The following is a 14,464-nucleotide window of genomic DNA, read 5'->3' as shown; positions in this document are numbered from 1 at the left end:
TGGAAAGGGAAATCCCTCTTTGATGGGGCAGAGCCATAAGGCAGCCGATGGTTGCGGGGTGACCCTCCCCAGTGGAGGTGGTTCACCCTCGACCTTTTACACTTTGGGCAGGGCCGCCATCCCTTACCTAAAATTTAACCCGAAAGATGGGTCTAGAAGGAACTTAAAATGGCGACGAAAATATCGTGACAAGCACCTGGGAGCAGTAAGTACGATGCAAAATTGTTGAACTCTAGTGTTTTTTTTCGCTTGATATTCCAGATTTTATTAATTGAATTAGCGCTCCACCAGCTGAAGGGCTGTTGAGGCCGAAGGCTGTCAAGTGCCTAATTGAAAGCTGAGGTGTTTTACCTGGAATTTGTCCAGTGTTGACAAACCAGCTGGTCGATAGCCTTTCTGGTTTAATGGATGCATAAAGTGGAGCAAATATCTCGAGCAACAATATTCAGGTTCAAATTTTATCAGGAGATCAACATCTATCTGCCTCACAAGTCCCCCTGTACGTTAGAAAAGCAATAGGCAGTCCACGGATAGACAATAATAACTCACATCAGGAGGCAAGTGTTTCTGATAGAAATGGCCTGTAAGCATTCTCCTTCTATCCTTGAAATTATGGATGCTTTGTACTATCTCCTGTAACATGAAAGTGTGTCCCAGTCGCTATAGTGACCAGAGTAAGTGGCTCTGTATCGAACCAGGATAGCAGCTTCCTGCTTTTCTCACGGGAACTAACATTTTCTGTAATTTGAATTTGAAGGGGTTTTTTGCCTCCTCCGGAGTTGTTGATAGAAAATAAATTGTGCTCCGGAGAAAGGAATAGACGACAAGAAAATTGCCAGTCTTACTCAAAGCAAACTGCTGGTATAATAAATCCAGCGAGGTTGTGAATAATTGGATCAGTAAATCAGTTTCCCAAAATGGATGTTAGGCCGGCTTCCTGCCACTGCCTCAATCGATTTCTTCGGAACAGTAACGCACAGAAATCTCCTTATCCTTAAAGGAATTCCCTCCTCTGGGAGGAACATCAAAGGTCAATTATTGAATGGGGTAAAAACTTTAAAAAAAAGGGCTGGAAATGTTCAGCTGGTCAGGCAGTGTCTGTGAAGGGAGAAACGGCTGGGGTTTTCCAGTTCCAGTCGGTGCGGTAAGCCAGTCGAAAGTCCATTAGAAATATCTTGGATACCACATCCAAGCGGCTATTCTTGCAGTCCGTTTGTTGACTTTGAGTGTTCTTTGGCACGCTGAGTGGCGATTTGTCACTGGGGAATTTAACCCTGTTCCAAGACAGGAATCACATGCCAACAGGGCTGTCAGGAAGGTGACCAAGAAGAGCCATCCTCTTTGTTTCCACCCTCTATGTGGCAGGCACCCTGAACAATTATACGTTCACCACCACAGTGAGTACAACATTGACAAAATACCAAAACTGAGATTTTTCTTATCAGGGCGGTTGAATCATTAGAATTATAGGATCCCTACAGTGCAGAAGGAGGCCATTTGGTCCATTGAGCCTGCACAATCCCACCCAGGCCCTATTCCTGTAACCCCATGTATTTACCCTGCTAGTCACCCTGACACTAGGATCAATTTAGCATGGCCAATCAACCTAATCCGCACATCTTTGGAATGTGGGAGAAAACCGGAGCACCGGGAGGAAACCCATGCAGACACAGGGAGAGCGTGCAAACTTCACACAGACCCAAGGCTGGTATTGAACCCAGGTGCCTGGTGCTGGGAGGCAGCAGCGCCAACCATTATGCCACTGTGCCACCCAAATTGATTCGTTGTACAAATTCCTTAAACCACTAGGGAGGCCACTCAGCAAATCCGTTAAGAAGAGAATGAGTGTCTATTCATTTCTAAAAAATAAACGATTGTTTCTTTGCACCTTCCATTCTCATACCATAGTGTGGTCTACACCCCAGAACTGCCAACCTCCAGTTGAGACCACAGATATATAGCAGCATTGGCACTGAGCTATATTGTCAGAACCATTGATTCATAAGAAAGCATACCGTTCAGCAGATAATAGGAGTGATCTGGAGCCCACTCCTGCATCAGCATGCCGGTGGGAAGTGGGGGTGAAGGGGGCTGGCTCAAGATCCGGAAGTCATGGTTTTCGTTGGTGAGGTCATGATTCCAGGTCTTCCCGCCCCTCACCAGCAATGTCATCGGGTTCAATCCTTAGCGGGCGTGAACCAGATTTGCATTCATTTAAACATATTTTAATATTATTACCCCCTGCCCCCCCCTTGCCAGATATTGAAACCACACCGACATGATGTCACATCAGCACGGTTTACGACAGGTTCACCCAGACGTGAACCTGCCGTGGGGATCCCCCGGAACAGGTCGGAGTGGACAGAGGAGCTGGGGATGCTAGATGGGGTGCCAAACAAGTTGTCTACTTTCTCAAATTACTGTAGTGTTGTTGGAGCTGCACTTTTAAAGAAAAGTGGATATTCCATGACACCCTTCACTTGCGTCTTGTTCAGCATCCAAGCAGTCTCTAACTTCACCAAGTTGGCATCACATTTTTAATTACACTTAGTGTGGCTGGGCTGGGGCACCTTATAAACTGCTCAGTGAACCAGGGTTCAAAAGTAATTACTTGTTCCCAAAGCCTGATGCTTCATTTGAGTAAATAAAAGTCACGAATTGTCAAAAGTGATTTCAGCAACGTTAATTCAAATTACCACTAACAGCAAATTGGTGGGGAGGAGGACAGATGTCCTTTAGGGAAGCGATGGCTGAACGGTATGATCACTAGACTATTAATCCAGGAACTCAGCTAATGTTCTGGGGACCCGGGTTCAAATCCTGCTACGGCGGATGGTGGAATTTGAATTCAATAAAAATCTACTGATGACCATGAAGCCATTGTCAATTGTCGGAAAAGCCTATCTGCTCACGAATGTCCTTTAGGGAAGGAATTCTGCCGTCCTTACCTGATCTGGCCTACATGTGACTCCTGACCCACCGCAATGTGGTTGACTCTCAACTGTCCTTGGGCAGCTAGGGATGGCCAATAAACTCTGCCCAGCCAGCGATGCCCAAGTCCCAGAAGCGAATTAAAAAAAAGGTAACCTAGTACATTGAATATCAAAGCCTCAGAAAGAAAGTATAGTTGCTTTTTTATTTTAGTTCAAATCGAGGATCTTAATTCTTCCAGTTACGCATTTTTTTTAAACTAAATAATTCAAAATGTGAAATGAATTCAAAGATAATTGTTAAAATACCAATTAAAAATTCTACTGGGAGACACTATCTAGTTGCCATGTCTTGATGAATTCTCTCTGCAATAGTTAACAGCCAATTGTCACTGGATAAGTATGTCTTAATCATTAATTCTTCATCATTTAATAGTGACATGAAGTATATGGAAACAAACATAGAAGCAGGAGAAGGCCATTCGGCCCATCTAGCCTGTTCCGCCATTCATCACAATCATGGCCGATTGTCCAACTCAATAATCTAATCCTACTTTCTCCCGTAACCTTTGATCCCGTTCACCCCAAGTGCTATATGCCTCTTGAATACATTCAGTATTTTGATATCAACTATTACCTGTGATAATGAATTCCACAGGCTCACCAGTCTTTCATGGGTCCCCCCTCATTCATCTGAACTCCAGTAAAAACAATCATAACCCAGTAAACCTCTCCTCATACATCAGTCCTGACATTCCCGGAATCAGCCTGTACACCAACCTTAAGCAGCCCTTAGGAAAAATAGATCTGAAGTTGAATAACAGCCTCTTAAATCTCAGATAGCACCCTGCAGAAATTTCACTGGATTAATCACAGCAAGACTTTGATGTTTGCAAACTGCTTTTACATTACGCTCATTGTTTCTCACATTATTGATATCTCTAAAGGATGTCACTGCTGTAGCCGCACTTCATTCTGTCAATTTCCATACCATTGTCCTTGTTGAGAATGAATTCCCCTACAATAAGATGCTTCACACATATTTCTTGAACTAAATTAATTATTAAACTGTATAATGAATTCAAAGATTGTTAAAAATCAAATTTTTCGTTACCTATTAAAATTTCTACTAGCAGACACTATCTAGTTGCCACGTTTTGTTGAATTCTCTACACAGTAATTAGTAGCCAATTGTCACTGGATAAGTATATCTCAACCATTAATTCTTCATCGTTAAATAGTAAGGTGAAGTAGACCAACCTTAAGCAGCTTTTAGCAATGCTCTCTTGCTGTTTATAGACCAGTGCTGCTTTTCCTTCTGACAGCTTCCTTTGAACATCTCTGCAATGCTGTTTGGGTCGGCTAATCGCTTAGGAAGCTGGTGCCTGCACAGGATGGTGGGACTTTGGTCAAGGGAAAACTATATCACCCAGAATGCACTCAGTCCAAAGGAATAGCTGCACCAACTCGGGCTCTTGCTCCAGTTCAGTTGGGTCTTGACCACTGGGACTTGGCTCCAGAGCAGAGCACTCAGTGGACATTCCAGATTTCCAGATGACCACTTGAGATAGAGAGTGGATGTGTTGGTGAAAAAAGCAAAGGAAAGAATCATGAATTGAGCCTGGGCTCCCCAATGTCTTTTTCACCTTGCTCTCCCCACCCTATCCCGGGCCCGGCTTATGACCCACACTGCCCCATGGATACCCATACAAGCTGCCACACTTGTTCTCAGTCCATCACATTTAACATGCATTGTAGCATCACATAACGTGATGAAGATTATCCGCAGTTCGAAGAAGAGACTGCTAGTTGGATTCCCTTCAGAGGTGGGTAGTGGGAGACTGGAAAAGTCCTGCCTTGGTCTGGTCTGCCTCAGGGAAAAGTGCAAGAATCTACTGATGACCATGAAACCATTGTCCGAAAGAGAAAATGCTGGAAAATCTCAGCAGGTCTGGCAGCATCTGTAGGGACAGAAAAGAGCTGACATTTTGAGTCGAGATGACCCTTTGTCAAAGTTGGCAAAGGGTCATCTGGACTCGAAACGTCAGCTCTTTTCTCTCCCAACAGATGCTTCCAGACCTGCTGAGATTTTCCAACATTTTCTCTTTTGGTTTCAGATTCCAGCATCTGCAGTAATTTTGTTTTATTTATGAAACCATCATCGATTGTGGGAAAAACGCATCTGATTCATTAATGTCCTTTAGGAAAGGAAATCTGCTGTCCTTACCCAGTTTGGCTGACATGTGACTCCAGAACCATAGCAATGTGATTGACTGGGCAATAAATGCTGGCCAGCCAGTGATGCCCATGTCCCACAAATGAATTAAGAAAAGCAAAGATAAGATTTTCATTCTTTTCATTGGGCAAGGTGTTTTTGCTTTTCCAGCACCGAGGTTGTTGCATGGTGGTCTATCCAGCCTTATTCTTATTTGACTTTCCTGTAAAGGTTTGGCAACTAAGTAGCTTGCTGATTCCAGACCCTCTTGCTGTGGGTCCAGAATCACATGTTGGCCATTCCAAATAAGCATGACTAATTTCCTTCTCTGAAGGATATTAATGAACCAGATAGATTTTTACAACAATTGACAGTGGTCATCATTAGTCCAGATTTTTATTGAATTCATATTTCATCATTTGCCATTGCGGGATTCAAACCCCGGACCCAAGAGCATTTGAATTACGCGTCCTGTAATGCAAACACGCTGTTACCGCACCTCAATAATAATGCAGATGCAATTATGTTAGGTTGTTGTCACTAAGATCTGGAGTCCTACTGTGTGCAGAATCTCAAAGGTTGTTCAAATGCACCTATTTAGTTAATTCTCATTAACATACTCTTATACTCTTTGTGATACAATGTCTGATTTTAATTTTTCTATGTGATAAAAATATCAAGTTCGCATTTCACATAGCTCTGGACACACCTGGTTTTAAAACTCATTTTTCAAAGTACCCTAATTCCAAATCTACAAGTTTTTGCTGCCGGCTTAAACCTGGGTGTTCTTGTATCGAGCTATCAAAGAGGTATCTGGAATCTTAGACAGTACCTCAAAGGCAGGCAGTCAATAAATGCTAAGTTCTTGTAGGGTTGACAGCAAACTTCACATGACATAGGGATGGTTCCAAGTTAATTCATTCCTATGGGCAAAATAAAAGTAAATGACCAATATCAGTACCAACATTGAATATGTAATGACACTTGTTTTATGGAAATACAGATCATCCCTATAAGGGGTGGTGGTATGTACAGAATGCAAATGGCTCTATCATTAATGCAGCTACAGCTTGTTAATATTCTCATTGAATGAGACAAGGTTTTTAAATTTCACATAGGGCAGAAAAAGCAAGGCTGCCAATAATTTGGACAGATTTTATTGAAGAATTTCAGGTCAATGTGTCACACAAATGGGATTGTGAAGTAAAAGTGACGTATGAAAATGGATCGTATTTATATGGTCACAAGCTCTGGACTAACAAATCTGGTGTTAAGAAGTTGTGATTTATCTTGTCAAATATTCAGGATTTTAGCTTGTTTTCTGGATTTTTTTTAACATTCTGGGATGTATTAAAGATACATTAAAGGCCCAATGTTAATGTGAATTGTTGCTGTGAATTTAAGATGCAATCTGTCTTTAAGCACACATAGGAAGTTCCGGATTTGGTACGGCCATTTCGGAAAGCTGTCACACTTTGGGAAAACATTTCACTGCAAGGTGCAGGGATACATAAGAACATAAGAACATAAGAAATAGGAGCAGGAGTAGGCCATCTGGCCCTTCGAGCCTGCCCCGCCATTCAATAAGATCATGGCTGATCTGTCGTGGCTCAGTTCCACTTTCCCGCCCTCTCCCCATAACCCTTAATCCCCTCTCTTATCAAAAACCCATCAACCCGCTTCTTAAAAATATTTAGCGAGGCAGCCTCCACCACTTCAACGAGCAGAGAATTCCAGAGATTCACCACCCTTTGAGTGAAGAAGTTCCTCCTCAACTCCGTTCTAAACCGCCCCCCCTTTATCTTGAGGCTGTGCCCCCTAGTCCTACTGTCTTTTTTGAGCGGGAAGAGTCTCTCCACCTCTATCCTATCCATCCCATTCATCATCTTATACGTCTCAGTGAGATCTCCCCTCATTCTTCTAAACTCTAGCGAGTACAAGCCTAGTTTATTCAGCCTCTCCTCATAGCTCAACCCCCTCAACTCCGGTATCAGCCTAGTAAACCTCCTCTGCACTCCCTCCAAGGCCAAAATATCCTTGCGCAGGTGCGGCGCCCAAAACTGCACACAGTACTCCAGCTGCGGCCTCACCAATGCCCTATACAGCTGCAGCAAGACCTCCCTACTTTTATATTCAATCCCCCTCGCTATGAAGGCCAGCATCCCATTCGCCTTCCTGACCACCTGCTGCACCTGCAGGCTGGGTTTTTGCGACTCATGCACAAGGACCCCGAGGTCCCTCTGCACCGTCGCCTGCTGCAGTTTTTCGCCACGTAAGTAATAGTCCTTCCTACCATTCTTCCTACCAAAGTGGACCACCTCACACTTGCCAACATTAAATTCCATTTGCCATTTCCTGGCCCATTCGCCCAGCCTATCTAGATCCTTCTGCAGACTCTCCACACCCTCCGCACAATTTGCCTTTCCCCCAATCTTGGTGTCATCAGCAAATTTCGACACCCTACACTCGGTTCCCTCCTCCAGATCATCTATATAAATTGTAAATAGCTGAGGCCCCAGCACCGACCCCTGGGGCACCCCACTAGTCACAAACCGCCAATCCGAATAGCACCCATTGACCCCCACTCTCTGCCTCCTATTTGACAACCAATCCTCTATCCACGCTAACACCCTACCCCCAACTCCATGTCCTCTGACCTTCTGCAGTAACCTCTTGTGAGGTACCTTATCAAACGCCTTCTGAAAATCCAGAAAGACCACATCCACCGGCTCTCCTCTATCCACCGCCCTAGACACATCCTCATAGAACTCCAGTAAATTTGTCAGACACGACTTCCCTTTAATGAAACCGTGTTGCGTCTGCCCTATCAAGCAATTCCCTTCAAGATGCCTCGCAATTTCCTCCTTAATGACGGATTCTAACATTTTACCTACCACAGACGTTAAACTAACCGGCCTATAATTCCCCGCCTTTTGCCTGGCACCCTTCTTAAACAACGGCGTAACATTAGCCGCTTTCCAATCTTCCGGCACTTCCCCGGAATCCAGCGACGTCTGGAAAATAACCACCAAGGCATCCACTATAACCTCCGCCATTTCTTTCAGAACCCTCGGATGCATTCCATCCGGTCCTGGGGACTTGTCCACAATCAGCCCCTCCAGTCTGTCGCGCACCACCTCTCTAGTAACAGTAATGTCATTAAGACCCTCCAGTCCTACCACCTTTCCATCGCTAACACTCCAGAATCCAGCAACACTTCTGTCCTGTGTGAATCAGTGGGTAGTTTCAGAGTGGGATCGACGAGAGTTCTGGGAGCAGAATAGCTGGTCAGTCATCAAAAATGATGAGCAGCAGGGATGGAAGGAGTTAAATAAATTAAAATTGGAATCAATGTAAACAAAATTTAAATTTTAACATCCTGCACCTACCTACACTGAGTTTGGAGCTGCTGTTTTCCACTAGCAATGAAACCTACTGTAGTAACTTAAGCTCATACATTATCAAACAATGCTCATATATTATCCACAAGTAGTGGACTAGACCATGTGAAGCAGCACAGTGGCACTGCTGCTTCACAATGCCAGGGACCTGGGTTCAAACCTGGCCTCAGGTGACTCTCGGTGTGGAGTCTGCACATTCTCCCTGTGTCTGTGTGGGTCTCCTCAAAATGCTTTGGTTTCCTCCCACAATTCAAAAATGTGCAGGTTTGGTGGATTGGACGTGCTAAATTGTTCCTGCGTGTCAGGGGGACTAGCTAGGATAAATATGAGGTTACGGGAATCGGGCCTGTGTGGGATTGTTGTTCAATGGACCGAACGGTCTACTTCTCCACTGTAGGGATCCTATGATTCTCAGCCTCCACATCAGGATGGTGGCATACAGACAAGGAACTGCTGCAGATTCAGTTCTGTCCCCAGTGAACATCTTGCCTCGTTTCATAATGTAGAGGTGACATAACTCATCACGTTAGCGACTGTCAGGCAGCTCTGTTTAGAGTTGAACCGGTGACCACAATATCGTCGAGTAAATCTCAAGAGTCACAGCCTGGTCACTGCTATTTATGAAATTCAATTTGCAACTCGCATGGTAATTCTGTGACATGAAAAAGAGCCACAAGGTTAGTAGAATTATTTAATTGCTGTCTTTCCTTGCAGTTCATCTATGATGAGAAAATTGAGTGGTAAGTAGCACAAATCAATAATAATCCTCAAAAAGTTAGAGTTTGTTCATGTATTTGTACAGCATTGGCAGCTGAGCACAATTAAATTACATTAACTGGGGAACCTTGTGCTTTCATGGTGTAATGTAAGTATTTAGTTGTTAGAATCCCAGTTCATGAGTGGGATTTTTTGATCTCGTCCATATGCGCCCCGCTGCCAGCAGGAATGAAGAATTCGGCACTCAGCCAAAACTCCATTCCCTGCAGCAGCACTGGAGAATCCCAGCCGCGGACGCAGGTCGGAGGTTTCCGGCAAATATTAATACTGGACATGTCAAATTTCTGAATGATCCCGGCTTAATCGCTCCTAATTGTTTTTTAATAATCATGGAGTAAAGTTACTGAACAAATTCACAGGAGTCTGCTGCTGAATTTTTAATACAAAGAATAAAATGCAGACACAAATAAGAAAAGTGAAATATGTTTACATTTGACAAAAAGGTGGGAGAGATCTCAACACAAACACCAGACAATGATTCCAATTCTCAGTATCCATTTACCATAGCAATATCTTTATAGATACACAAAGCAGTGAGGAGTTACCACATGCTTGACACACTGCTTCTTGTTTGGGACTGGCACAGTTGCAAATGGTTTTCTTCCAGTTAATGCCTGAGCTTAATTGATTGATTCATTAATTAATTAACTTGATGCTTCTCACCCAACTCATATTTCTCTCCAAGACACCCAGAAGCCACAGGCTAAACTCAATATTTCTTCAACTGCAGAGCAAACAGAGTTCTCTCAACTCACTCTTCCACACCTTGGGCTAAACTGATTGGTTTACTGAGTCTTATGATTATTGATGACTGATTATTTAGTTAACTACTCTCCTGTCAGAGAGCCTGTCTTCTCTCTGTCCCACACTGAACAATTCCCCCAACTCCTGCCTTTATCGGTGTCACTGAATCACAGTCACTAGGCAACAGAAAACTTTATTATACTTATTTTTTGTTTCCAAAATCATTGCACTTTCAGCCCCTTTTAATTTCAGGGATTATTGGACCTTATTATAAATGTAGGCCAGTACTCTCCCAAAAAAATTCTAAGTGCCAAATTTGCGTAAAAACTGGAATAAATCCTGCCTTTTTTTAGTGGGATTTTCAAACTGAATGTCCCACACTCTGAGCACTGCAGAATGCCTCAGTGTGAAGCACTTCAAAAACCTGTGGGCGGAGTCTATTCCCACCGAGAAGCTGGCAGCATAGGGCTGAGTGGCCCACTGCGCATGCGCCAATCTGTCATAGCGGAGACCATGCGTGCGCAGTAGCCACGCACTGCTAGCCCCCTGATCGCTGGCCAACCCCACTAGCTCACATTGCTGTCCCCCACAGCCCGATCACTGGCATTAGGGACGCCTCCAACCCACATCGATGGCCAACCTCAATCAGCCCTTCCCTCCCTCCCCCACCAATCCCAACTGCAGAGTGACAACAGGACCCCAGACACCAACTGATCACCCCCATTAGGCTCTGGCCTCATTAGGCCCTGCCTCCTTTGGTCCTGCCACCTTGGCACTGCCTCCTGCCCAGTGGACAGTGTCAAGATGCCCCTTGGACATTGCCACTTTGCCCCTTGGGCAGTGCAAGGAGACCAGGCTGGCAATGTCCAGGAGACACCCTCCCTTACCCCTGATCTCCTGGAGTGCCTCTATGGCCCACCTCTTCACTCCAGCAGGGTCCTGCTGCCAGCTCCAGCGTTTGTGGAAAGCTTTGTAAACCCCACTGGAATGAAATACTCCTGGAGGGGGAGAGGCTTTTAATCATGTTTAAATTGTGATTAAATAAGGACATCAGCTCTGCACCAATTTCCGGTGTGGAGCTGGCGATGCCGGAAATCCGGTGGCCAGAGACTCGCGGAGGTCGTGGCACCCGATGGAGAGCCCGCTAAATGGCCTCTGCTGATGTTTCCTGGCCCCCTGAACTGCTCGAGCACTGCAGCGAGCTGGGAGAATCACCCCCCTCCCCCCATATTCCGCAAACAAACCCAAAAGACCTGAAGTACAAGTCTATCCAGAGTCTCAGGCAGCAAGGTTCATAAACAAAACCAAAATGAAACTGAAACCATTTTTTACCTTTCTTTACACACCTATATCTCGAGATATAAATTCAACTTAAAAATATACATTGTTCATAAGATCATATATTATTGATAAACTATAAATGTAGCTTTGAAGATTCCTATTCTAGAATACATTCAGTATAATGTTAAGATATATATTTTTGCCAGTAAAGTTTAGTTATCTCTTTGTTAAGTGATATATGCAGATGATATAGTGATTTTGTTATTCTAGTCCATTGTGCATTGGAGCAATTGAACATGAGTGTTTGACTCAGCATGGTTAGCTTTGAACCTTTGGCAGACAAACCAAGCTTAGTCCCAAGCAATAGTCGGATATTTTTCCATGGACACTCCTTGCTGATTCACCCCAGGTGCTCTGAGGCAGCTCCTAGCATCTGGTTGTAGAATAACAACGACAGATAGCTTGAATAAGTCTGACTGCTTCCTTTCCCAGCAAGGGTTTTCTCAACCACTTGTGGTCCTTTCCATTGATTACTGTAATGACCTCAACAAGGCCCATCAGTTTGGTCTCGTGGAGTTTGAGCTCCCTGATTGCATCTGGTGCCGAGGGGGGCAGGGAAGGAGAAGGACCTCCTTGTGAATCTGCAGCTAGGCCTTGCAAAGCTTGACATAAGCAGGTCAAGTGGGCGACAGGGGGGTGGTCTGACCCAACAGTCCATCTCTCTACTGCGGCTATATACGTGGCCGGGTCCCCCTGGAGAGGGAGCATGTGGTGTCCAAGGGAACCGTTAATGCCTTCCACGCCTGCTGGGCACCACAGGGACTGGGGTGCATTATTGGCCCCTTTAATCACATTTTGATTTGATGTTTTAAGTTTCCTTTCTATTTTATCTTATGTTTTGGGCGGTTCCCTTCTTTTTGGGAGCTGCCCCTTTTAATTTGTCCCCTCGTTAATTTAGTTTAGTTTATTTGGGTGGCCAAAGAGTTTGGGCAGGCAATCAGTGCCAATCTGGGAACCTCACCTGTATACTGCACTCTGGATTCTGACTTTGTACCTGAAGCACTCTTAGCAGTGGAATGGAATTTATAAATAAAGGGAATGTAGTGTAGGGGCATCAGAGGAGTTATTTCAGTTGCACTCCTTGTCCTCAGATTGCTGATGGGAGTAAGCCAGCAGTGTAACTGCAAAGACAATCTGTCCTTAAAATTGGCCATTCCATGGAAAGGCTGCATATCTTCCTGTAACTGTTGTCGGGAGGATGTTTTAAACTGGTACATTCACTTAAATTGCACTAGCACAGTGCTGCCAACTGAGGCAAGAGTTTAAATGTATTGTTTGTGCTCTATTACGAACCAGTAATACCCTGCTTCTTTCTTTGAGGTGGGAAGGCCTTCTCCTGATCCTGATGTATGTAGGCTATATCCTTGTGATGAAGTAAGTTTCCTATTTACTTATTTATTTTAGTTTTGCTCATAAATATGCAAAATACAATGCCGCCGGAGGTGCATTTGCCTAACTTCAGTGGTTCCGATTTATATCTGAAATGAAAAGCCTGAATTTTAATACATTTGGAATGATTCAATGTCACTTTTTTTTTGGAGTTTGCTTCTTTTTTGTGTCCTTTCCAACTCAGGTAGCCTTCCAGGCTGTCTGCTTCAAGTGGGAATAGAACCTGCTTTAAATGTAGCAACCCAAATTGCTGAGGCCAAAAATAGAAGAGAAACATCACTGGAGTTAGTTTCTAGATGTTTTTTATTCAGTTTGGAATGCAGGTGTCGCTGGCTAGGCCTGCGTTTATTGCCCATTGCCAGTCTGACTCCTTGTTTTTACAGCTGGGAAGGGGTTGCAGGATTCTGATCCAGTGACAGTGAGGGAAAGGCAGTATCGTTCCCAGTCAGGATGGTGTGTGACTAGGAGGGGAGCTTACAGATGGTGGTGTTCTAACCCATCTGCTGCGCTTGTCCGTCTAGCTGGTAATGGTCAAGGGTTTGGAAGGTGCCATCAAAGGACAAGTCCTGCAACTTGTAGATAGTTGAATGTGTGAGCAGGTGGTAGAGGAGGGAATGAATATTTCAGGTGGTGAATGGGGTGCAGATCAGGTGGGCTGGATGGTGTCGGGCTTCATAGACTCTACAGCGCAGAAGGAGGCCTTTTGGCCCATCGAGCCTGCACCGACCCAGGTCCTGTCCTATCCCGGTAGCCTCACATATTTACTCTCCCAATTCCCGTGACACTAAAGGGCAACTGTACCACCATGCTGCTTTTTGAGAGTTGTTGGAGCTGTGCTCGCCCAAGCAATTGAAGAGTATTCCAACACAATCCTGAATTGTGCCTTGTGGTCAGGCTTTTGAAAATCAGAATTCCTAGCCTCTGACCTGCTCTTGTAGCCACGGTATTATTTATATGGCTGAAACCAAAAGAGAAAATGCTGGAAAATCTCAGCAGGCCTGGCAGCATCTGTAAGGAGAGAAAAGAGCTGACGTTTTGACAAGCTGACAAAGGGGTGCCGTTTGTCGTCTAGTTTTCTGACCTCTACCTCGCAGAGGCTGAGTGCCAACTCTCAGATACTTCCTCCTACCTCTCCCTGAACCACCGCTGAACATCACGCTGTTATTTCCAACACTGTCACCAACCTAATTTCCTCTGGATGGCTTCCACATCTCCCCCCCAACCCTGACCTTCCCCGGACAGCCCACTTCTACCTACTTCCCAAAATCCACAAAAAGGACTGTCCTGGTAGGCCCACTGTGCCAGTATGCTCCTACCCCACTGAACTTATTTCCTCTTATCTTGACTCCATCCTCACTCCCCTGGCCCATTCCCTCCCCACCTACATCCAGGATTCCTCAGATGCCCTGCGTCACATTGACAGTTTCCAGTTCGTAGCCCCTCCTGTTCACGTCAATGTTTGAGCTTTGTGACAAAGAGCCATCTGGACTCCAAACGTCAGCTCTTTTCTCTCCTTACAGATGCTGCCAGACCTACTGAGATTTTCCAGCATTTTCTCTTTTGGTTTCAGATTCCAACATCCACAGTAATTTGTTTTTATCCTTTATTTATATGCAGTGTAGTTTCTGGTCAATGATAATTCCTCCAGGAAGTTAGTTGATAGAATA

At 44.6% G+C, this 14,464-nt stretch overlaps 1 protein-coding gene across 4 annotated transcripts in view; it reads left to right on the top strand.

Moving 5' to 3' along the window:
• The window catches only part of LOC145352475 (sodium/potassium/calcium exchanger 4-like), a 274,927-nt gene that overhangs the window by 220,008 nt on the left and 40,455 nt on the right, over positions 1 to 14,464 (top strand). For all 4 annotated transcript variants that reach the window (XM_080202379.1, XM_080202377.1, XM_080202380.1 and 1 more), the window contains exons 8-9: positions 9,261 to 9,286; positions 12,729 to 12,782. In XM_080202379.1, coding sequence (XP_080058505.1) covers positions 9,261 to 9,286; positions 12,729 to 12,782 — 80 coding nt within the window. The remainder of the gene's footprint in view (positions 1 to 9,260; positions 9,287 to 12,728; positions 12,783 to 14,464) is intronic.

The sequence above is a fragment of the Carcharhinus amblyrhynchos genome, chromosome 14, assembly GCF_965287045.1.
Source record: "Carcharhinus amblyrhynchos chromosome 14, sCarAmb.v2.hapA, whole genome shotgun sequence".
In the NCBI taxonomy this organism is placed as follows: domain Eukaryota; kingdom Metazoa; phylum Chordata; class Chondrichthyes; order Carcharhiniformes; family Carcharhinidae; genus Carcharhinus; species Carcharhinus amblyrhynchos.
Note: the sequence above shows the minus strand (reverse complement) of the source record. Positions and strands in the feature narration are given on the sequence as shown.